At 32.7% G+C, this 25235-nt stretch overlaps 8 protein-coding genes and 1 further gene across 8 annotated transcripts, besides 2 other annotated features; 6 read left to right on the top strand and 3 right to left on the bottom strand.

The window, feature by feature from the left end:
• Nucleotides 1–1459: 1459 nt before the first annotated feature.
• On the top strand, nucleotides 1460–2935 carry SET4 (Set4p; the record flags this gene model as incomplete). Its single annotated transcript, XM_001643276.1, has 1 exon — nucleotides 1460–2935. The coding sequence occupies one exon, from the start codon at nucleotides 1460–1462 to the stop codon at nucleotides 2933–2935; it is 1476 nt and encodes a 491-aa protein (XP_001643326.1).
• A 998-nt stretch (nucleotides 2936–3933) lies between these two features.
• Nucleotides 3934–4362, top strand: PAM16 (import motor complex subunit PAM16; the record flags this gene model as incomplete). Its single annotated transcript, XM_001643275.1, has 1 exon — nucleotides 3934–4362. One exon carries the CDS (start codon nucleotides 3934–3936, stop codon nucleotides 4360–4362), a length of 429 nt encoding a protein of 142 aa, XP_001643325.1.
• A 958-nt stretch (nucleotides 4363–5320) lies between these two features.
• Kpol_463p16 (uncharacterized protein) lies at nucleotides 5321–7618 on the bottom strand (the record flags this gene model as incomplete). Its single annotated transcript, XM_001643274.1, has 1 exon — nucleotides 5321–7618. The coding sequence occupies one exon, from the start codon at nucleotides 7616–7618 to the stop codon at nucleotides 5321–5323; it is 2298 nt and encodes a 765-aa protein (XP_001643324.1).
• A 379-nt stretch (nucleotides 7619–7997) lies between these two features.
• Nucleotides 7998–9560, top strand: RQT4 (Rqt4p; the record flags this gene model as incomplete). Its single annotated transcript, XM_001643273.1, has 1 exon — nucleotides 7998–9560. One exon carries the CDS (start codon nucleotides 7998–8000, stop codon nucleotides 9558–9560), a length of 1563 nt encoding a protein of 520 aa, XP_001643323.1.
• Nucleotides 9561–9784: 224 nt separating this feature from the next.
• Nucleotides 9785–11215, bottom strand: GSM1 (Gsm1p; the record flags this gene model as incomplete). The annotated part of the gene is made up of 1 exon (XM_001643272.1): nucleotides 9785–11215. The coding sequence occupies one exon, from the start codon at nucleotides 11213–11215 to the stop codon at nucleotides 9785–9787; it is 1431 nt and encodes a 476-aa protein (XP_001643322.1).
• Nucleotides 11216–12300: 1085 nt separating this feature from the next.
• MEF2 (mitochondrial elongation factor MEF2) lies at nucleotides 12301–14700 on the top strand (the record flags this gene model as incomplete). Its single annotated transcript, XM_001643271.1, has 1 exon — nucleotides 12301–14700. The coding sequence occupies one exon, from the start codon at nucleotides 12301–12303 to the stop codon at nucleotides 14698–14700; it is 2400 nt and encodes a 799-aa protein (XP_001643321.1).
• A 189-nt stretch (nucleotides 14701–14889) lies between these two features.
• Nucleotides 14890–16920, bottom strand: GSH1 (glutamate--cysteine ligase; the record flags this gene model as incomplete). Its single annotated transcript, XM_001643270.1, has 1 exon — nucleotides 14890–16920. The coding sequence occupies one exon, from the start codon at nucleotides 16918–16920 to the stop codon at nucleotides 14890–14892; it is 2031 nt and encodes a 676-aa protein (XP_001643320.1).
• A 1024-nt stretch (nucleotides 16921–17944) lies between these two features.
• On the top strand, nucleotides 17945–20299 carry CHS6 (Chs6p; the record flags this gene model as incomplete). The annotated part of the gene is made up of 1 exon (XM_001643269.1): nucleotides 17945–20299. One exon carries the CDS (start codon nucleotides 17945–17947, stop codon nucleotides 20297–20299), a length of 2355 nt encoding a protein of 784 aa, XP_001643319.1.
• Nucleotides 20300–21526: 1227 nt separating this feature from the next.
• Nucleotides 21527–24400: a sequence feature (similar to hypothetical protein; correction of possible frameshift sequencing error~similar to Saccharomyces cerevisiae SAP185 (YJL098W) and SAP190 (YKR028W)).
• On the top strand, nucleotides 21527–25155 carry Kpol_463p10 (the record flags this gene model as incomplete).
• Nucleotides 24403–25155: a sequence feature (similar to hypothetical protein; correction of possible frameshift sequencing error~similar to Saccharomyces cerevisiae SAP185 (YJL098W) and SAP190 (YKR028W)).
• Nucleotides 25156–25235: the final 80 nt, after the last annotated feature.

Here is a 25235-nt window from a genome sequence, read left to right as displayed (position 1 = left end):
AAAGTTGACCATCCATCCCTCTTTCTCTGCTAACATTTTCACAATTGTAATCAATCTAGATTTCTTATTCCTGTGCTTAAACGCTTGCTTTTAAGAACTTCCTTGAGAAACTGTTGTTGGACCAAGTAATCGATTAAGTTTATTATTATAAGTCAACCAACTAAATTCGATATGTTTCCTCGAAGTTTTGTCATGTAATGTACATCTCGAGTCTAAGTTAGGGAAGTTTTTTTTTCACTTTATCCTATGTTAGTTCAACTATTGTTACTTTGGCTATTTCTTTCTTCATATTCCTACTCGTTTTAGAGGTATCGTAGTCACTACAGGGTTAGTTGCCTTTACCGTATTCATGATGGATGAGATGAGATAGCTAAGATGTCTTGCCAATCGTGCATTCGTTCCCAGACAAAGAGTTTTTCGACTTATCCTTGTAGTTTGTACTGTTCTTCATGGTTTCATTTGCTAGAGACGTTTGGGACTATTTTTTAACTTTTAGATAAATGTAAACGTAGCGTATAAGTTTCTCCTAACCTAACCAATTAATCCATCTCTTGAATCTAAGTAGAACAGGGAACAGAGAGTTAGCTACAATTGCCAGAGATTGATATCATGTTTGTATGGACCAGTATATGTAAATGCCTGCATGAAATGTATCGATTGATCATAATCAATCGCTCTATAGTGATAGCAATGACATTGGTATCTTCACAATGTGTTGTTATTCATCTCACTATATTTGGTTAAGCTTGCATGTGGCGGGTCTCTCTCTATACTATCAATATTCTTATTATATTGATATTATAATGAAATAATGAATGAATCAGTGGGCTTGTGACATTACGATTGATATCTTTCGTACCGGTGACATACTTGGGTACATTTGTTACAAACTTAACGGTTTCTTGTTTGTATTTAATCAATAATAAGCCTAATTATAAGTTCTTAGATTGAAGTTTGAATTAAATACTTATATATATATATATATATGTACTCTCTCTCTATATATATTTTCATTAAGTTGAGTAATATTATGTCAGGTCACTAAGATAGACGTTTGCCAACCATCATCGACCCCATATATAGCTATTAATTGATTCAATTATATACCGTTACTCATACTGTTATTTCTTATATTATATTGAATCAAGTTGAATATCTAATATAATATAATTCGTTACCAAAAGGTTATTACTGTGAAATTCTTAAGGTGTTAATCAAGTACTTTCATTTTAGATAGAGAAGGATAATTGATTTAACCAAGCCTCCATCGTTAACTCTCGATTTTTTTGTTATAATATATTCTTATAGTCATCCTCTTCAGCTCATCTTCTATTCAAAGACAGAGTTAACATTTATTCTACCATTGATAGAACTTCAATTATAAGTATAGATATCCATAACCTCAAACTTTCTTTAAAATTTTTGGATCTCTCAATACAGAACTAAGAACTATACGATAATGATGTCGAAAGAGATGATAAAGGAACACTCTATTTTGGACGATGCTTCCACTCTATTGATGCTATCAAAAGGTCAACACATTACAAATATATCCCATCATGGTGTTTCTGATAAGAGTAGAGCAGCAGCTGAAGCTCTAGCAGCAGCAGCTATAATTCCTTTACCATTGAAGAGATCAAATACTGAATGCAGTGAGACAAGTTCATTGCAACCTAAACGAATGAAAAGTAGTAATTCTGAGAACCATGCTGATATGATAGCAAAACCTTCATGGCCAGTGCCTGATTATTACATTGTTGATCCAAATGATAATATAATAACGTGCATATGTGGTATTGATGAAGAAGATGGATCTCTAATAAAGTGCGCAAATTGTAATAGATGGCAACATGCTTTATGCTATGATATCAAAGAAGATCAAGAAGCCTTGAGAGATTTCTTCTTGTGTAATATCTGTAAACCAAGAATGAAAAGAATGGATATTGAAGTAGCTGTGATCAAGCAGAAGGAGAGATTATCTTTATTAAGTGACAAATTGAAAAATAATTCATCTGAGGTTAAAAATGTTAAGATTGAAGACACTAGATCAAATTGTTTGAATTATAAAGTTTTAAGTGAATCCAAATATATTGATAAATATGCAAAACTGTTTATTGAAAAACATAAGGATGATGATTGGGTATTAAGTATCCATAATGATTCTATTTCCCCAATTCCTGTTGAGACAAAGTCATATTCATCAAGTCCATTTAACGCTGCCTCCACTAAGAAAAACAAAGTTGGTTTATTTATCAGTCAAGATTGCAAAGCAGCTGACTTAATAGTAGAAGTGGTTGGTGAAATTGATTTCCAAAAAAGATACCTTCAAGATCCAAAAAATCATTATAGAATATGGGGCACATCAAAACCTAAAGTTTTCTTCCATCCTCACTGGCCTTTACATATTGATGAAAGGACTTCCGGTAATATAACGAGATTTCTAAGATACGGTTGTCATCCAAATGTTGAATTGGCAACAATTCGTACCGATTCCCAAAATGATTCCACACCCTCTGTTAAATTTTATTTAAGAGCTATCAGAGATATTAAAAAAGATGAAGAACTATGTATAGCATGGCAATGGGATTTGAGACACCCCATTAGACCAATACTCAAAGATACTTCAAAATTTGAAACTCTAAATGAGTTAGATAAGTATTCTCTAATACATTCTATTGATACAATTTCGAAAAATTGTGAATGTGGTTGCGGTAACAACAACCCAGATTGTAATCTTTTTAAAGTAAACCAATTTGCAGAATCTTTCTATAAAGCTACGAAATCAAAGTTGAACAACCGAACTAGATTGAGTGAAATTTTGAAGAGCTATCCAAAATCAAGGGATACCGTAAACAAAGGTAGCACTAATGGGACTGCTTTGAAAACCGAATCATCCAGCAATATGCCTACATTAACAGAATCAAAACAATTATAGAAAAATCGAACAAAGAAACAGGAAAACAAACAAAGATCTATTTTACACTAAACTTTCCTGTATTTAAAAAAGCATTATTATAAAACGACTCAAAATAATAGATCAGTATCATATTTGCACTAGGAAAGCTTTAAACCATGTTTTTTATTAAAGCTTCAATCATGACACCATACCTATACGGTAACGAAATTTACAAGGTAGACAAATAACTTAAGAGTCAATCAGATTTTGCTAGAAGTAAAGAACAATTCTAAGGTGAAGATATTCTTTATTCTTTATAATAAAAGAGCTATCATGATTTTCAATTACGAAGTTTGCTTCCAACTATACCGGATATATCATATATGACAAGATCCTCATTCTACTTACGACACATAAACTTTAGTTGGCATATTTAAATTTATATAATTATTAATTGGGATTTTAAATAAATAAAAGTACATTCAAACATATAATTCAACTATATTGTTGACAGTTATATTATTCAATCTTGTGACAGGAATGAATACATATGTGACATTAGGAGCAGTAATTCAATTTTTTGCACTAAAAGGGAAATGTTGTTTGAAAGGAATACAAGAAATTGTTAGCCAAACCTTCAAACAATATTCACTCTTTCCTCCAGTTACAGTCGTCACTGTTCTTATAACTATTGAATGCTGGACAGTTCAGGTCCAGATCTGCTCTCTTATTATTGCCCTGATTGATATTATACACATTATACCCTTTTAACTATCTCGTATACAACGATATATCATGTTTATATGCTGTATTTGGTTCAAGACCTCTCTGGATATTGAAAATTTAATAGTTCCGGTAATATCAAAATTTGATAGGAATAGTAGAAAGAACTGAAAAATTATGAATGAATATTATTCATAAGGAAGCTTTAAAGAAGTTTGGGGTTTGATTTGGGGGTCTAAGGAAGTTATTTTTTAGTTGTTTAGGCTAGGTTGGCTGTAGTCGAATACATATATTTGAAGTAAATTGCGATAAAAATGGCTCATAGGGCGTTTGTTCAGGTTATAATTACAGGTGCTCAAGTTTTTGGTAAAGCCTTTGCTGAAGCATACAGACAAGCAGCATCTCAATCTGCCAAACAAGGTGCTAGAGCAGCAGCAGGTTCTCGTACATCATCTGCAGAATATGGTGGAATTACTTTGGATGAAAGTTGTAAGATTTTAAATTTGGAGGAAGATAAAGATATTAACCTAGAAAATGTTAACAAGAGATTTAAGTATCTCTTTGATGTAAATGATAAGGAAATAGGTGGTAGTTTTTACTTACAAAGCAAGATATACAGGGCTGCTGAAAGGTTGAAATGGGAGATAGCGGAACGAGAGAAGACTACTGATGGAGGTGATGCTGGTGAAGCTGGAAATGCAGGGCCTAAGAGTGGGAATGAAGACCAGTCCAAGTCGATTTGATCTAATAACCCTCTAATATAATCTCTTTGTGTTTTTTTGGTAACAGTTCTGAAGAAACAAGATACCATTGCATACATACATATAGTTAAATCAAACATAATAATCATTGTAAATACTTTAATAAGATACGAAGCTGTGAAATAACCTCTTCTTACTTCCTTTGTTCGACATCTCAAGATTATAACTAGAAAGTACAGCTAGTGAATTTTTACAGACAAGACAGTTAAGAGAAATTAAATAAAATAAATTATAAAAAAATTGTCCTACCATGAAGAAGAGACACGACTGATTACAAACTCTCAGATTGCATTATACAATCCTCTGATAAACATGTATCTTTCCTCGAATAGTTTGACTATTCGAGGACCTTCCTCATAGGAGATTATGATCTAAGAAACCGGAAACGAAATGATATCTGTGCCAGACTTGTTTAGGGTCTGTCAGATGCCACTCAGCTATGGGTTATATGTAATGAATCAATCACTCAGAGTTCCAGTATTAACTAATCAGAATACCCCCGAAGAGGTATCCTAACTTAAGAACACAAATGATCAAAACTTTAGGTTTCTATAAAAAATTGTAATTAATATTATCTTGAGATAGTATTAACCACTACTGATGATTGGTCTTTTTAGGAACAAATCAAAAAGAAAAAACAATTAAAATTATATAAACAAGAGTGAAGAATAAATATTATCAATTGTATGAAATCTGTGCTCCTTTTATATCAATTCCAAAAAATTTAAAATTGAAAAATTTTCCGAATTTGTTTAAAATGTTACCCTGACAGAGTGAACAAGGCGGTTAAGTAGGGCTACCGATTTACACCCATAAAACATGCATTACACGTCAGGCATATATAATAATGGGAACTTGAATCTAATTTGCATTTTAAGGCTTTAATGGTTTTGGAGGAGGATATATAAAATTTGTAACTATATATATATTTATTCCTATGTCACAGAGAGATGAAATCTCGGTTCATGGGGTCTAGATTATTCCTTGATTTCGTTGCAGATCGATAATTATCTCTTTTTGATGGGATTCCAATACGTTCTTCGATAGTCAGTTTTCTTGTTTTTGGATTATTTGAGTTTGATCCATATTGTACTGCTGGATCAAATGATATTCTACTGTATAGAGATTGTTCCTCTTGAAACTGATTCATCGATCTGTATCTTTCACCATAATAAGTGTCATCATCTTTTTCAATAGAGTACGATATTAGTGATAATTTCGGAATTTTGAATGCTGCATCTGAAAGTAGGGCTCCAGACATTGTTGGATCCGATGGGCTACCTTTATGTATGTAGTTACATCTTGGAATTAGACATGGTGCACCAACCTTGAAATCTGGACAATCTTTTAAATGTTTAAATAGACAATGGATACCTCTTGCACAGAATCCTAAAATAGCAAATTGTCTACAAACAGGATAGGGGTACTCACGATATGGATTCACTTCCTTTGAATGAATGTATATACATGAATCACCATTTCGGTGATAATTTTCATAACCATATTTATGTTTGCAAGTTCCCGTTAAGTATTTCATACAATCGGGAACAATGTAAGGGTTAAATTTTAAATTGTGATTCATTAGACATTGTGTATCTCCACATGTTCGAGTAGAATAATTTCTTCTACAGAGTGCTATCACTTGATCGTCATGGTCTAGCTTACAATGGTTATTGAAGCATTGACCATATTTAACAAAATTGGGACAAACAGCAATATAGTTTGAAATCAGATCATGTCTAACTCTTACCAATTCATAAACACGGGTTTTATGGTTGAAATTATATGTTCCTGAATTGAATAATATCGTATCACCTTGATCAGTTGCTGCTAACCCTTTATATGCTTTAATCCATTTAATATATATTTTAAAGTCTAACGGATGGTAATGATAACTGCTAACCAATTCTAAAAACTCTTCTTCATAATCTAAAGTCAGTAGGTAATCTGAATGTGTCAGTGAGACTGGTATAATTTTTTCACCAGGGAATTCTATAAAGAACAGTCCCATAAACGTAGAACCCGACCCAATTGGACATAAATCGCAATATGATTTTTCTTTAATGTAGCTCCATATTGATCTCCATTTAATGAAGATTTTATGTAATTTCATCGTTATTTCACCTCCTAATGCAGCATGGTCCTTTTCATCCAACGTATTCACTTGTGTAATATTAGTCTTATTGATTCCCGTCTGGCTGGCAGGCCCCTTCGGTATCACAACGTCGCTTATTACAGGTTTCTTGCTTATTATTTCTATACTTGAAGTGTCTTTCTCTACCGTATTAGAAGAAAAATTCTCATTATTTGTAGGAAGTTCTCTCTGTATATAGGTTGAAACAATAGGAGTATCATCATCTAAATAATTTTGAGTGCTAAATGAAAGAATTGTTCTAGTAGGTTTCTGTTGAGAGATACTGACTTCATTTGTAGTATTATCCACTGGTTCATTTTCGCCCAGGTTTTTTGGGAGTTCATTAGTTGATGGTTGTTGAATAATCTCCTTAACAGATACATCTTTAGGAATTTCCTCGTTTGGTTTTGTTGGTTCCATGGCAACTCGAGAGGTAAGAATCGGAACAGATTCAATAATCGGCTGAGAAGCAGTAGTTTCGTCGGCTATTGGTTCGGGCTTCATATCAATAGTTTCGTCAACTTTTGGTTCAGATACCATATCGATAGTCGCATTAGATTGGTCATCGCTTTTATTTTGAACAGCAGCGGTTGTTATCTCCGAATTATCTTTGAATTCCTTATTCACCACTTGTTCTGCGGTAACAGTTATTATATTTTTTTGAACAGGAGACTCATCAGTCTGTTCTTGTACACCAGAAGACATCACTGGTTGTGGTAAAACCTCCTCTGAAGAGATATTATTATTCCTATCTCTAGGAATAACTATAAGTTCTTCATCTTGTGATACTGTACTATGTGGAGCCACGTCCAATATCGAATCTTTCTCTGCAGATATTACTCTCTGTTTTTTAGGCAAAGGTTCTTCACTTCCTGTAGCATTATTATATTCTTCATTATTGTCATGTTCTTTCAATGGCAAGTCATGCACAATAGCATCTATGTTAACTGATTCATCACCACTAGCCTCTGAATCTGGATATTCATTAAGATAGGCATCAATATTATTCTCTAAGTCCCCCACTAAGAACAGTAAGGTATCTAACGGTAGATTGGGTTTTGCAGACTCTGCAGTTGATCCACGCTTTCGTTTAATTGGAGCCATTCCTTTATCTGCTTCTATCTGAGACTTTAAAACCAAAACCTAAAGACCTAAATTATATAGTAAATTCCAAAAAATGAAATGATTAAACTGTCACTCAACTTGAACCTCCAACAGTATCTTATTACTGCCTTTGCTCTTGTTCTTGTTGGTATTATTTCAATATCGATGGTATATCAAATCATCTCTTGAAATATCCGATACTTCATTATGAAATAGTGAAAAATTAATCAATCGAAATCATCACGCATACTTAAGAAATACTTTATTGAGTATTAATGAAGGATCATAGTTTATTAATAGATACAGCGACCCAGATATCGAGTGATTGTATACTTATATCTTTACTTGATTTGTTTGTTTCACTTTTAGATCAATTGATATGACAAGGAAGGACGCTATTGCTTATGCTGTAAAGGCAATACCTGAGATTCTACCATTAGAAGAGCAAGATGTGAAAAACTTATGTGATCAAATACTAAACACCAGCAATAATGATTTTGAACTAATTGCAAATGAATTTCTAAGTATGCTAGGTCATGAAGATTTAGCATTTGCCTTTGTTGTCGAATTTAATAGATTGCTATCTGAGGGTGACAAGAAAAACGATGAATTGATTAAGGAGGCAAATCGTAATGAAGATTCTAGGAAGAAGAAGCCTATGAAGCCAGATGTAGATAAGAAACAATTTTCAGAAGATTCAAAACCGAATGCTAATGTGGATTCACAACCTCAATTGGTTAGAGTAAGTAAACCTATTGGGAAAACAGTTTCTGAATCGTTTAAACCTGATAAGAAGAAATCGTCAAAGAAGGATTCTACTGGTACAAAGAAAACTAAAAAGGCACATTCATTGAAAGAGATCGATGAAGTTGTCAAAAAATTAGAATTGGAACGTGATGATGAGGATAGCTCTTCAAAATATGCTTGCAATTGTCAAGCAAACAGACATCCTCTATTTGATGCTGCTCCAAATTGCTTATCATGTGGTAAAATTATCTGTGCTAGAGAAGGTATGAACTTGAATAATTGTTCATTCTGTGGTTCAGATCTTATCCCTGTAGAAGAAAGAATTAAAATTATCGAACTTTTAAAACAAGAAAGAGAAGTTTTGATCAATGGTGACAAAAATAAACCACAGGGATCATCGAAAGATGAAACAAAAAGTAAGAAGAAAACATATAAGGTATCTTCAAATATGGGTACAAATCTATTCGATGAACAAGATAAATTATTCGAGTTTATTGAGAAATCAACAGAAAAAAATAGAAAAGAAACGCAAGAGAAGGAAGAACAACAGAAGTCCCAAGAAATGAAACAAGTTGTTGATTCAGATTTAGTTCAAGCCCAAGATCGATTGAATAAACTATTACATTTCCAAGATACCTCTGCAGAACGTACAAGAATAATTGATAATGCTAGTGATTTTAGTATATCTGAAGAAACAGGTTTATGGGGAAATGCCAGAGAAAGAGCACTGATGTTAAAGAAACAACAAAGAAACTTGAGAAAATGGGAAAAGCTAGAGAAAGAAAGAAACGGTAGAAGGGAAAAGGTTGTTGTTAACATGAATATTGGTAAAGATGGAAAAGTAACATTACTAGAAACACCGATTACTGAAAACAGTGTCCCAGCAAATTCTGACGATGAATTGGAAAATATCAGTGATGAAGAAGATATTAATGATTTGAAGCATATCAAACACCTGAAAAGTGAAATTGATTTAGAGAAGAAAATTCAAACGAAAGTTTTACAGTCTTCTTCTTGGGATCTTGATCAGTATAATAATCGTTTTGAAAGGCCTGTTTATATGAGCAGTAGCTCTAATGGTGAAGATGATAGACATTCTATTAGAAACAATGAAAAGGGCTGGAAATCTAAAGTACAGATAAATGATAATGATAATGACGATTCATTAGAACAAAATATTTTATACGTTCTTTGAGATGACAACTATTTTTGCATATTATAGGACAATTCTTGAGCTCTTCGTGATTGTTGTATGGTTTATACGGGTTATTAACAAGGTATTTCTTATAGATTAACTATTCGGTAGGGAATATTATTTCAATGCATTAAGAATGGATAAATAAATTACATAATTTTTGATATATAATTGTCGTAGTTAAGAAATTATAGATAAGACATCCATTCATACTCGACAAACGTTTATTGAACATCAAATATTGGCATAAAATGACCTGTGAATAGTACGGGGATTTTTAATGTATCTCTCGTTACAGTCCAACAACAAACGCATTTCAAAAAAGATCCGTTATTCAACAATAGATTACATTTAGTGAATAAAAAATTATTGCTACTAGAAAATTTAGCTGCGTTAGAGCTAATATTGAATGACAATTTATTATATATTGTTTCAAAATAGTGTATTACTGATTCATGATCCATATACTCGAAGATGTAGCTTCTTTTGTTGAGTACTTCCTTTTTAGTGAACCCAGTTAAGGAGGTAAATTCAGAACTAATATAACAAATTTCACCTGTTCTACGCCATATAGCGATAGGTGTCGCAGGTACAAGTCTTGACATACTTTCAAATTCTAAAAGTGTCCTTTGCAAAGTAAGTTCTTGTAATAGTAAATCTTCCTCTACCATATTCGAAGAAATTGAAATGAAATTTTCAGTATATTTCACTAATATTGATTTCACAATATAACTAACTTGTTGCTTTCTGATAGATAAGGTTTCTGCATCCAGTGTTGTTTCGTTAATAAACATATTATGTAAGGTCTTTAAAAGATAACGGTAACCAATTCTGTAATTGTGAGGCAGTATTGTACTTCGTTTCTCATGAAATTCTTTAGGTGTCTTTATTGCTTTCCTAAACATATATGGAGATAAGAATGACTCGTTGGTATCTATTTTCAGCTGTTTAAATTTTGTAGAGTCACTCGGTATACTGTAACGTAAGTTATATTCATCAATAGAGCCGCCAGTCGAATCTATACTAAGTGATATGAAAGGTCTTGAATTTATTTTAGAAATTGAATTAACATGGACTATTCCCTTTTCTGTTTCAGTATTTGGGTGAGATAGACTCAATCCAGACGCCCTACCCAGACCTATAATATCATTTAATTTTTTATATTCATCCCCGGCCCAGATACTGTCAAATGTCGAATCAGGGTTTGAACCATTTGTAGATATTGATAAAGTACTTGGTGGGTTATTAATTTCATTTTTTGGATCATCAATATTCCCTGTATTCACAAAATCTGTTCCTAAGAATGAATTTGTGCTGTTTAATATTGTTGTCAGACTGTGAATTTTTTTAATTGAAAAATCATTGTTTTGTTGGTATATAGCAGTCGTTGGCGTCATTCTTATTGGACCAGGTATAATATCAGTTTTCACTTGTTTAGGAATATTTTCTAGATCGGAATTCGAAGTATTATTTTTCAATTGTCTTTTTTTCGTTTTCCTCTCTTTATCTTTACAGCCTTTACCAATGTTTCTCTTGACACAATTTTGACAAGGTCTCCCAGTGTCGCATTGTAAATGTTTCAAGTGACAAAATTCGCAAGCTCTTGATATTGGTTTCCTAGAAAGTTTCTTCTCTACCGGTAATTTTTTCGTCATTGTATTAGAGATAACGTTGAATATTAGGTAAGTAACCCTTTAACGGACTTCAAAAAACTTATATCTTGACTAAATTCCAAATTCGAGCCAGACGCCTGTTCTGCAATCCACCTAAGTTAATAAAACAGCCTAAAATAGGAAATCGGTAAGATATTAATAATCAAGTTCCCAATAGTCAGTTTCCCCAGAACTCAGTTTGACCAAACCAAACCAAATGAAATGAAATAAATAAATTAATAAATAAATAGAACTTTACGAGCAAAAAAAAAAAATAATATACCCTGTACCACCACGTAAAGTTGATAACAACACCAATAACACTCAGACCCTTGGGGACATACAACCGAATTAACAAATGAACAAATCTTATATAAATTCCTGTTTCTTTATAGTAAGTTCCTGAACTTTTAAAGCCTTTTCGGACTTGGTGATATTATTTGATGATTCAAAAATTCCTGTTTCTTCCTATTTTAAGCAATCTCGAGGGCCATAGCAATGACAATGTACCTTTTTCTTTCTCGTTATATCAAAGTCCTTGAGATATGGTACTCTTTTCAATTCCATATACTGTCAGAATAATCCAAAATGACAGATATTAATCTATAATCAATTTGATAGGTGACTCTAATTTATGAGAATGTTAATAGGTCAATCGAATGAAATCTAAAACAAATTAAAGAAGTTTTAACAGAAGGAAAGATAATTAATCAGAGAATTATCATATGTTTAACCCACGATTGACATAGGTATACCCGGTTGTCTGTTATTAGCTCTAGTAGATGGCAATAATCCAATAACTGTTCAGGTCCTTTTATTATATTCCCCTTCACCTATTAAAATCTGGGGTTTTGTTGATTTCGAATAATCGTTTTCGGAATTAGCACGTGATATATTATCATTTTTAACGTTGTGTATTTATTGATATTAATAGTGAAGATATCGAATCAAGCTATAAGAACATGGGACAACCAAGACATCAGAGAGACCAAGTTTATAAAACGATGTGTCATTTAAGGATGGTGAACTCTATAATATATCAATACTGTGGTTTGCGAAATCAATTGTTTTAGGTAGTTCATGGACTGATGTTTGGGTTTGGAATCCGTCAATTGCGAGGGTATGCCTCTAAGACAGATTTGTCCAAAATACGAAATATTGGTATTATTGCACATATCGATGCTGGTAAGACTACCACTACAGAACGTATGTTGTATTATTCTGGTAAAACTAATAGAATAGGTAATGTAGATCAAGGGGATACTGTTACTGATTACTTGCCTCAGGAGCGGAGTAGAGGGATCACTATTCAAAGTGCAGCAATTTCATTCAATTGGCAAAACGATCATAGGATTAATTTAATTGATACTCCTGGGCATGTAGATTTTACTTTTGAAGTAATTAAATCTTTAAAAGTGCTGGATGGTTGTGTTACTATTTTAGATGCAGTTGCTGGTGTGGAAGCACAGACAGAAAAAGTTTGGAAACAATCTTATGGTATCCCAAAGATCTGTTATATAAATAAGATGGATAGAGTAGGCTCTGGATATAGTAGAACTGTAAAAGAACTGATGATTAAAATGAATCAGCGAGTTGTTCTGGCAAATATGCCTCTATTCAAGTTGGATCCGGTAACAAATGAACAAGTATTTGAGGGTGTGCTTGATGTAGTTAATATGAAAGCTCTGAGATGGGACTCTACTGACGTAAATAAGGTCGACATCGCTGACATTGATAAGTTTGATTCTAGCTTACTGGATGAACTAACGAAGGCCAGAGAAGCAATGGTAGAAACCTTAAGTGAATTTGATGAAAATTTGGTAGAACATTTCTTGGAGGATGCTGAAGGTGATTACTTAAAGGTCTCCCCAACTATTTTGAACAGTTCAATTCGTAAGAGTACCTTATCACAAGATATTACACCTATTCTATGTGGTTCCTCGTTTAGAAATATCGGTGTTCAACCTTTATTGGATGCAGTAGTCAATTACTTGCCGTCACCATTGGAAGCCAAGTTTCCAGAGTTGAACGAAGATATTCCTATTAGTTATGATAAAAGAAAAGGGCTTTTATTTGATAATAATTCTGAAATTTGTGTCGCATTTGCCTTTAAAGTTATAACCGATGAGATAAGAGGACAATTGGTCTTTGTTAGGGTTTATAGCGGTACTTTAAAAAATGGACATTCTGTTTATAATTCCACGAATGGAAAAACTTTCAAAATCAATAAACCTGTAATTATGCATGCGAATAAAACAGAAGATGTTCAATCATTGTCAGCAGGTGAAATTGGTGTTTTAACTGGAAGCACAGTTTTTGGAAGGATCGAAACAGGTGATACATTAATAAGTCATTCTATGGTAAAGGATGGTTTGAAATCGATTGAAAGAAAGGGAAATTTAAATTTGAAAATAAATCCTATTATAATTCCTCCTCCAGTTTTTAGTGTTTATATTGAACCCAAGACACTTGGGAATCGTAAGGCAATGGAAGCGGCTCTGAAAATTTTGGTAACAGAAGACCCGAGTCTCCATGTTTCTCAAGATGAGGAAACTAGCCAAACCTTGCTAAGTGGAATGGGTGAGTTACACTTGGAAATTGCAAGAGATAAGCTATTGAACGATCTAAAGGCAGAAGTAGGAATCGGCAAATTAATGATTTCATACAAAGAAACAATTAATAGTACAACTAATCCTGTAATATACCAAGATGATATTGGATACAAGTTCACAATTCAAATAGAGCCATTAGAAGGTGAAGAAGTTAGAGTAGACAAGGATACTGCAACCGAGGCATGGTATCCCTTAGGTGTGGACAACAATTATTTAATATTTGAGAAAAGCAATAAACCAGGTCTTGGAGCGGTTTGGAAACACCAGATTCCATACGATGTGGTCATTAATACGATCAAATCAAGTTGTTTAGCATCATTTCAGAGGGGAGGTAAAATAGGTGGTTATGCACTTCATTCTTGTGCGGTAAGAATAAAAGGTGATTTTGAAGTCCCATATGATGCAACATCATCGAATGAAATTCTAAATATAACAAGAAAATTAATAATTAAAAGCTTACAAGCCCTTCATGAAAGTTCATATTCCCTGTTAGAACCGATTATGGATGTTGAAATTGTTGTTAACCAGAAGTTTATGGGTGAAGTCATCCAAGATTTAACAGGGCATCATAAAGCAAATATATTATCAATTGAAGACGAGCATGGATTGGATTATAACAATGAAAGATCGACTTTAAACTTCAAAGATATTGTTGATAGTCAATATTTACCACCTGATATCACATTAAATTTGGCAAAACTAGATAATGGGGGAGATAGATGTAAGGTTATAAAGGCGGAAGCTCCATTAAAGGAAATGGTTTCATATTCTAACAAGTTACGTAGTTTGACTGAAGGTAGAGGAATGGTTTATATGAATTATCATGGTATGAAGAAAGTTACACCTGAAAGATTGGATGACGTTTTACAAGGGTAAATAAATGTAACATGTAACTTCTGTAGTTGCAGTTGTATTAATGTATGTATGGATATTCTTATATGTATATTTTTAGTTCATATTTAAAAATTAGAATCTTGTAAATAAAACATTAATTATTGAAAGTATTAAAATAAAATCAAAGATGGAAATCTATAATATTAAAAGATGGTAATGAGATTTAGTTATTCACACGACAATTTTATTATTTTGTAAGTAGTCTACCAATTCTGTCCCGAAATAAGAAGATAATTCTCCGTTTGAATCATCTAACGATGCAATTCTATCGCACATCATCAGAAGATCGTAATTTATTAGTTCTGAAATCTTTGAATCCTGTTTATAATCTGGATGTCTTAGTACGAAGTCTCTCATGTATCTGGCAGTAGTAGGTATTTTCCCACTTGACCTATCTGAAATCAATTTTAGATAGTAGTATAATCTTTGCTTATCTTCAGAATATTTCAATTCTTTCCAATCTGACTCTACGAAACCCTTTTTGATTAAGATTGGATTTATATATACATTAAAGATACCGTTGTCTTTATTATGGAAAATTTCATCAATTGAGTATAAAGAACTTGTAGTTGAAATCGAGTCTTCGAAAGAATCTTTCCAATGAAATTTCTCAGTTGAAGTAGAATCTCTTTTATGAGCCAAATCCATATTTTCCCAAACTTTTGACATCTGGATATATGGATTTAGTTTGTTGCTTGATTTTAAGATTGATTCTGCCAATAAATAGATGAAAACTGAGTATGCAGCATTCTCAAAATCTGATAATTGCACTTCCAAAGGTCTAAATTCTACTCTCCAACCTGGGGAAGAAGAATCGGTAGAAAATCTATCAGTTGGGGGTTTGAATCTTAAGGTCTGCCAATTTGTACTTTGGATATTTTCGAAATGATTTTGTAAAACGTCGAAATCTTTGTTTTCATCGAAAGTTAAATTCTCTTCGAAGATAACAAGAGGATCTCTAATAAATAAATGAGCGAAATGTTTAGCCATGTCGTAATCCATTGGGTAGGTATCATTTTCCAATAATTGTTCTAAGATGGTATCATTTAAAGGTACGTTTGTATCGTTGTAAGATCTGTTGAAGAAGTCATTTCCACCCAAGAATAAATCTACTGTCGAGTATCTTGCTTTTGGCAAATGCTTTGTATTTTCAAATTCTTTTGGATCAATACCACCGTATTGGTTTGAATTTTTTAATAACGAAGGTACGTTTCTTTCGTAAGGGGCTCTATCATCTGTGGAGCCTGAGATGACGTTCCATCTTACATCTTGGTCAGCTAACCAACCTTTGAAGAAAGGAGCAGCGGAAGAGACGGATAGCATGACTGGGCAAAGATTGATCAACGAATCATACAAGTATCTTGACATTGGTAAAGATGGCGCTTGGAAAGTCAGTTGCAGACAAGAACAACCCATACCAAAACCCATTGAGTCCATGTAAATGAATTTTTCCATAGAAGCAAATTCTGCTTCTTTATCTTCATTCTGGAACCAATTTCTATTGAAATCTATGGTATCGTCCATTTTTGGCGTTTTCAAATCTTGATACATTGGGATATTAATTGCTACTTTTTCGCCTCTTCTTGATCTGATATTGGCAGTCAGAGTTGGGAATCTTATGTGTCTGTTTATTATTTCATCTGGTAAGAACAACGAACGGGAGTAATTGTTTTTATGATTCCACAATTGAGAGTCGTCGACGGTAGTGAAATTTTTTGAACCTAATCTTGGGAAACTTGTAATTGTTACCAATTTGTGAGATTGAGTTTTCACATCATCTGCATTTAAATCTTTCAAGATGTTATCAGCCAATATTCTTCTCTGAATCATATTAAACTCTATATAGTTATCTCCGTTATAATTGAAGTAAGGTGACAATGGAGTTGCTTCCAGCATGAATCTGCCGTATTCTGGATGGAAATGAATGTTCCTTTCATTACAATCGTTCAAATAATTTTTCTCATCATTTAGCAGATTCAATATGTTATCGTTTGAGATATCTAATTTAGCAGTTTTATCTGAATAGTTAAATTTAACAATCATGTACTCTACTTCATCACCCCATAGTAGCGGGTCATTAGTTCTGTTAGAGCAGTTATGGAACACGGAAAGAAGATGTTTGATACCATTGATTCTTATGAAATCGTTATACTTCTTTGAATCATCCCAAGATAGAGGAGTACCCAAAGCCAGCAGACCCATTATAGAAGGACGACAGAAAAGGTTTACGACTTCGAATTCGAATCAATTGACTGATGAGGTGGGTATGAATTAAAAGAACAAACACGGATGTGTAAAGACCATAGTCATGTAGAATGAACGAATTCTGATTGTATTTCGTTTATATATAACAAGCATTGTTAAAGGTAAAAGTGAAGGTTAAGATGGTGATGATGAAAATGGCGACAGCGTAACGTGAACATAGTGTAATATTGCAATTAGCACAGCATAGTATAGTGTAGTAATGCATAGTATGGCATAGTATATAATAGTATATAATAGTATTAAGTATACCATAGTATATTATAGTATGGTATGACATTAGGTATGTACATGTATAGTAATTGAAAAAGTTTCGAAACAAAATTTGTCAAAAATCTTAGTAAGCAAAAATTGATTAAGAGCAAACTGAGTTTTGGCTGTATGGTTTGACACTCTAGTGGTTGGGATATTTGCTGTCGTGCGGTGTAGAGGTGTCTTCGAAAACAATTAAAACTGTGTTTTTTGACAAGAAGCGGTCGGGGTGGCTATTTTGGGAACAACAAGAGGAGGAAGGGGGGAGAGAAGAGTGGTAAGCAAAAAAGACAGCAAGAGGAGCAAAAAAAAAGAACAAAAACACAAAATGGAAATGGGAGTGGAAACTGTGGTTCGAGTCTGAGTGTGAATGTGAAATGTGAGTGTAAAGGTGAATATCACATGACCATGTGGAAAACGGTTCTATCAGGTGATGTTCACGTGTTTGTTGTTTTGCACGTGACCGTGTATGTTTTATGTTTATTTTTTTTTTAGAAAATGCCATTTGGCTCCATAATGATATCTGTTGACAGTTCGTTTATATTTGGTAAAATTGACGGAACAGCTGAAATAGGTCATAGCAGTAACAGTGCCATTACTACTACAAATTGTAGCATTATTGTCTTCTAGACTTGATAATTGCGTTAACTGCACTCCCACGGCTGCAATCGCTCAATCACTCACGGATGCATCACTTTGTATCCATTCAATAATGGCTTTGTCGTCGTATCTATGGGGTAAAAGTTCATCGAAACTAACCAAAAATATTAGCAATAACAAAACTACTAATACTGCAACTACAACTACAACTACAACTACAATTCCAATTCCAAATACAGATGCATTAAATAAAAACTTGGATTTCCCAAGGGTGTTCGAAAAAAGATTTGGTGAAATTTTGGGTAAAAGAACTTATTTCCTAAAGAAAAACTCAGCTGACTATATCGGTCTGGGATTACCTGATTTGATTCATATTAATCTATCAAATAACAACAACAATCGAAGCAGCAGCAGCAACACAACTAATGTAAAATCAGAGTTGGAAATAGGACAATTCTTTCATATCACCGGCGCTGATTTCTCAGATAAATCAATGCCTTTGGCTTTACTAAATATAATCCAACATTCAGCAGTATCGACCTTTGCTCCAAGAATAATCACATTCTCTTGTTATAATTTTTTATCAAATCTAGATTTGATTATAAGGTTTGAGTCAATTACAAAATATTCAATCACAATCAATGATTTAAACCATGTTAAAAACTCGAATATAAAACTTAACGATAACCTATGGGAAGAATTCTTCTTATGTTCGTCAATTCGTTCAATTATAATAAATAATGACATTCAATTGAAATTCCCAGGTTTACTAGAGTTACCACTCTTAATAGAAAATGATTCAAAATTAACGGAAAAACTTATTGTTGTTCTATGTAAATTTTTGAATCGTTATTTGGATTGTGGTTTCGATAACTCATTGCATTCTTCATGTTCAATTATAAATAATTATTTGACAGAATCTCTATTATTGATTTTATCGATTTCGCCAACTTTAATAGATTTCACTGTTAATCATTTAAAGAGTTTGTTGAACTCAACTACCATAACCAACAATGATTCATTTATCTTAAATATCGTCATATTAAAAATTTATTCGCATTTTGAAATTAATGAAATTGAATTCATATCCTCTTTAAACGAAGTACTAAAAGAATCTTTAGCAAATTTGTCATTCTCAAATAAAAAGAATTCATCTGATTCAAACTTCCAATTGATTAATTCAATAATTGATTTATTGAATTTACAATCAAACTTCCTCTTAGGAAAACAAGATTACGAACTAGCATTAAACGTTTCAAAATTAGCAACCAGTTTATCTCCAGATTCCTTCGAGTCTTGGTACAATTTAGCAATTAGTTATGCCTTCTTAAACGATTTCAAACGTTCTTTATTCTCGATAAACTCGATGCCCTTTCTACCAATGACAAACACCTACAAAAAGTTGATGTCAACTAACTTCATACCAATATTCGTTGGTTGCTATTATTTGAAACCTTCTTTACTTTCACAATCTGATATACTAGATCAGAAAAATGTTTTAAACCCAATCGAAATGATTACCGTACAATCATATACAAAAAGTTCTCGCAATTTAAAACCGTCATCATCCAATAAAGACAAATATGATGAGATTCTCTTTGGAAGAACATTGATGCCTAAATTTTCAAGTATTGGTAGAATTACTAAGATTTGGAACGGTTCATGTTTAAAATTAGGTCAAATTTACGGTTTAAATTCTTCAAATTTAACTGAATTTGTCAGTAGAAATGAAATAAATTCTATCAAAGATCTAAACCTTTTGAAAAGGAACACAACTGCAAGTAAATTATCTTCATTTCAATTAAAAGTTTACGACATTCTGTTGAAGATTATCACAACAATTGGTTGGAATGACCTTTTGAAATTAAGATCTGACATTTTCCTGATGGAGAAGGAATATTTTGAAATTTCCAAAAAATACCCAATGTCCACCGACAAGAATGTAATCCCATTAGAATTCAAAAGGAAAAAACTATGTGAGCCGTGGTTAGATCAACTATTCCTCGATCTGTACGGAGATCTGGGGATAACCTCTAATTACCAGAGCGAGGAATCCAACTCGACAAAACTATCTGGGTTGGAATGGGAACTGTTAGGACTAACACAGATGCGGACATGGTATTGGAACGACAGCATCACATCGTTGAGGACTAGTCTATCGGCAAGATTTGATGTGGTAAGTTGTCAAAATTTGTTAAATCTATATCTGAAATCAAATCTCCTGCATGACAAAATCTTAATGGATTACAACATACTTCTAGACTTGTTAGTGAAGAAGATAGCATACGACACCAGATTTTACGACAACTTCCAAATTTTCAATTATCAGGTATTATTTAAACTATGTTCTACGGTTGGAATCAACATTATAAGGAATAGAATTACATTACTACCTGACATCGAATCCGGCATAATCACAAAAGTAGAAACAATGTTAGAATGGGTATCAGAGATGATAACAGATTAAGTACAATACACATTAATTTTACTTCTTCTTATTAAAGGATTTTTTAATTACGGGCACATTACATTTCCCCACTGCTAGCTCCAGGAAAAATTCAAACTCTGACATTGCCAAGTTCAAAAACGATACATCGACCAGCAGAGCTTTCCGAATCCAATCCAATAGCAACCAGATCCCACGACATTTATCCATACAGATCCAAACTTCCGTCTATCCCTACTTCTTTCTATCTATATTCACCCATCCATCCAATGAACCAAACAACCAAAACTAACTTACCCGAAATTTACCCGGACTCCCGACCCAAACTCACACTATTTTCCGCTCGCAACAAAAATTTTCGTTCGTTGAGGAAAAGTGAAAGTTTTTCAAAAAACCATCCATCATCATCATCATCATCTATCAAGAGAACAATCCAATACTTAGTTCAAATTCAAAGAAGTTATTCTAATGAGATGGGAAAAGGATTAGTTTTTAGATGATAAATTCAGATTCTACTTATTATATAGTATCATATCAATAATTTTTGTTTGCATTTTTATAAATTGATTTTATTTTTGATTTCGATTTTTAGATTTCGATTTAGAATTCTCTGGTAATTTAGATTTAGTTTGACTTGACTCGACTCGACTTAGGCTTTAAGGAAGTTGGGTGGTTGTTGTGCAAGAAGAAAGAGAAAAACAGCTTCCAATTTGGAACTAGTCGTTACAATTATTTTTTATTTTCACTGATAGCTTTGTTGTTTTTTTGGCTTTGCCTTTGCAGTTTACTATATTATATCTAAAATTATTTTTTTTCTTCCAACCTTTCATTTTCATTTCATTTGTTATAGCAATAGAACTAGCCAATTTTTGCTGAACATCATTTGATAGATTTTAAATTCATTTTCATTTTCAACTTCAAATTCAGTTTTGTTGATACAAGAAAAACAGGTTTTGGTGTCTGTTTTAGCTGAGATTAATATTTGGGAATATCAGGTCTGATCCCGGAATAGAAAACGAGTCTAGGTTTTACGTTTGTTGGGCTAGAACTTGGAAATTATTTTTATTTCAAAGATTCAAACTAGTTGACAGAGTACCTTTGTGTTATTAAAAAAAAGAGAGAAGGAGACAAGAAGTTTCTTTTCTTTTTGTACTTATAGCTACTGCATTGTTTGGAAGAGGAAATATATATACTAAGGAATATTTGCCGATTCTATAATATACATTTTTTGCACAGATTGATTAAATTATGTCGAGTTCATTTTGGAAATTTGGTCAAGATTTTTCTTCGGAATCTTCAATTTCAAAGATACTGAACAGTGCCTTCATTAAAAAGGATAATAACAGCACGGCCGATAACACTAATAGTGGTACCAGTAATAGTAACATCAATAATAATAATAGTAATAATAGTAATAATAGTAATAATAATAACAACAAAAACAACAGCATCAGTAATAATAATAATAATAATAATAATAATAATAATAATAACAGCATCAATACTAATAATAACATTAGTAGTAACAGTAATAACGATAGTAATAATAACATCAGTAATAATGAGCATAATCTTAACAAAGATACAGACGAGGATGGCAATGTCGAAAATGGAAATACTCTACAAGAAACTGTATCATCAGATGAAGATGATGAGGATGATGAGGATGAAAAATTGAAAAACACTAATTTGGCACATGAAAATGTAAATAATGAAGATCTGGATCAAACGAAAAATGAACATTCATTGCCTAATTCAGAGGCAGAATTCATGAACTACAAACCAAATTTAGATGTATTAGATGATTTGTTAGATGATGACGAATTATACACTGAACTGATGTGTTCAAACTTTAAATTATTGATATATTTGAAATATCCAGAAGTATTGTCAAAACTTATAGATTATGTCACAAATAAAGATATCTTGGATGAAAAAAGTGATGAAATACTATTGAAAGAAAGTGTCGACCATACTGCAAGTCAGAATATAGTGGGAGACGAAGAAGAGGCTGATGGGAAAGAATATAATAATGAGAACTATAACAATAGCAATCTAGAAGATGCCGATGAAGAGTCTAATACTTCAAATTTAAATAATAAAGTGGATATATTGGTTACAAAAGATGATTCTGCTGAAGATGGAGACGATGAATACGACGATACAAGATCACAGCTATCTCAAGAAACTAGTGTCACCATACCGCCAGAACTTGAAGAACAGGTAGAATTAAGAAGAGCTAGAATGGCTGCAGAAATTTTGTCAGCCGATGTATGGCCAATTTCTTCAGCTATTATGGAAAGTAATATCCTTTTATCAAGACTATGGTCCATAATGGATCATTCTGCCCCATTATCAATTATTGCATCAACTTATTTCATGAAAATAAGCGAACGTTTATTGGATATGGATATCACCGGCATGTTACAATTTATCTTAAGTCAAGATAATTTAGTTGATAGATTTTTAACCCATATTGATAATCCACCTTTAATGGACTTCTTGTTGAAGGTAATATCGACAGATAAACCTGATACACCTACTGGCATAATTGAAAAGTTGAAAGAACAGGATTTTATTTCAAAATTGATAGATAAATTGAATCCTGAATATAGCACTTCAACTCAATCTGCAGCTGGTGACTTCTTAAAGGCTTATGTGACAATTAGTGCAAATTCGAATAATGAAATTGCATCAGGTATTGGTCCAAATGAGCTTACCAGAGAACTGGTTTCCCCAACTATTATGGAAAAGTTGATTAAAATTATGCTGAAAGGAGGCACATCGTTGAACAATGGTGTAGGCATTATCATTGAACTGATTAGAAAAAATAATTCAGACTACGATTTTGTACAAGTGATGTACACAACCTTAGAAACACATCCACCAAATGATAGAGATCCGATCTATTTGGGTCATCTAGTTAAATTATTTGCACAATATATGCCAGATTTCTGTGATATGTTAACCTCTACTACTTTGCCTCAACTAAGTACACCTTTTGGATCAATAGAGCCACTTGGTTTTGAAAGATTTAAAATCTGTGAATTGGTTGCAGAGTTATTACATTGTTCGAATATGGCTCTTTTGAATGAACCTACTGGTGAAGAGATAGTCCATGAACGTGATCTAGAAAGAGAGCATATTTTGGCTTTAAATAAATTACAAAAGCTTGAAGGTGGTTCTCAATCAGAAGTTATTGAAAAGAAACTTGATGACTTGAAACTAGAATCAGACACGTCTTCTACTGATGAAGAGCTTGCTGAAAATGATATTAATGTTAAAAACGAAGAAACAAATAACAATGACGAACAAAGTAGTAACAATAGTGACGCACGTTCTCATGATTCTTTAATTGAAGCATCAGAAGAAGCCTTAAGAAAATCACCAGTGGTTGGTGACCAGTTAAAGATAGTCCTTCAAGATACACAAATTGTTTCAAAAATTTTGGAAATGTTCTTTCATTTTGCATGGAATAACTTTTTGCACAACGTTGTATTTGATATTGTTCAACAGGTTGTTAATGGTCCTTTGAAGACTGGTTTCAATAGATACCTATTATCAAATTTATTGACTGGTGCAAAGATAACTACAATGATTATGGATGGTGAGAAAAAATGTGCAGACTATGAAAAGGAAACTGGATTGAGACTTGGTTACATGGGTCATCTAACGTTAATTGCTGAGGAGATTGCTAAATTTACTGTATATCTAGAAGAAATGAAAATGGAATTTTTCGATGAAACAATTTGGAATGTATTAAATGAGCCAGTTTGGAAAGAATATACTGAAACTGTATTGGCTGAAACCAGAGAAAAATATAACACGGTATTAGGAGATTTTGGTGATGAGGATGATGTTGATAATGATGATGATAAGGCTGATCAAGATGATGAGTCAAATGACCCAGACTCGAATGATGACGTCGTTGGGGAGGAAAGCACACATGCTACTTATAATCCGATGTCATTCGATAACCAAAGCAATAATATTAATGGGGTACCCATAACTATGAACAATCTGAAAACACTGAAGAAGGTGACGAGTATTATGCTGAATATAATGATATTGATAATTCTCAATATTATGAATATATTGATGCAGATGGAAATAGTACTAGACTAAACTTGAACCCTTTTATAGGGTATGATTTTGCTATGAGAGATAATGAAAAGGCGTTTCAAGAAAAGATAGAGGAAGAGGACGGAAACAGATTTAGTGATTATATGTCTCACCAATTGGGCAGAAAAATAAATGAAAATGAAAATTTCGATGAAATTAGTGATAATCAAGATAAAGAAAAATCTAATGATAATGAGAATTATGATGAAGATGATGAAGATCAGTTTTACTTGGCAAGAGAAAATCAATACCCCCAGTTTGAAGATAAGATTGATATAAATTGGGATGCTAGTAGAGCTTCACTTTTTCCAGTAGATAATGATTTAGGTCAATTGAGTTCAAAAGACACTAGCGAAGATGTATATCGTCACCAGTTTCAGTTAAATGCCGAAGATGATGATTATATGGACCCAAACGATGATGGCCAATCATACGCCAAACCTAATCACCCTTTATATAACAATGTTATATCACCAATACCATCACATAAGGAACTTATAGATAATGAAAAAGAAGAGACTTCTAAAGAAAATGAAGATGGTAAAGGAGAAGAATTGGAATATAAAGATCCTGAAGAGCACGAAAATGATGTAGATTATTACGAAGATGAAGTACCTGGTTGCTCTTTGTTCAGGTCATCTAGTAAAGATAATTTAGCATGGGATGAAAATGAACAAAATAGGCTTATAGAGATGGTTAACTACAATAGACAGCATGGTAATTCTAACGATAACGATTCTAATAACAATGATTAATACTCATAATTTTTTCGTTATTTCTTTAATGAAACGAAACATTTCTGCAAATTATTTTCGTTTCGATCATATAAAACTAT

This window comes from Vanderwaltozyma polyspora, genomic scaffold (genome assembly GCF_000150035.1).
Source record: "Vanderwaltozyma polyspora DSM 70294 KpolScaffold463 genomic scaffold, whole genome shotgun sequence".
NCBI lineage: Eukaryota > Fungi > Ascomycota > Saccharomycetes > Saccharomycetales > Saccharomycetaceae > Vanderwaltozyma > Vanderwaltozyma polyspora.
Note: the sequence above shows the minus strand (reverse complement) of the source record. Positions and strands in the feature narration are given on the sequence as shown.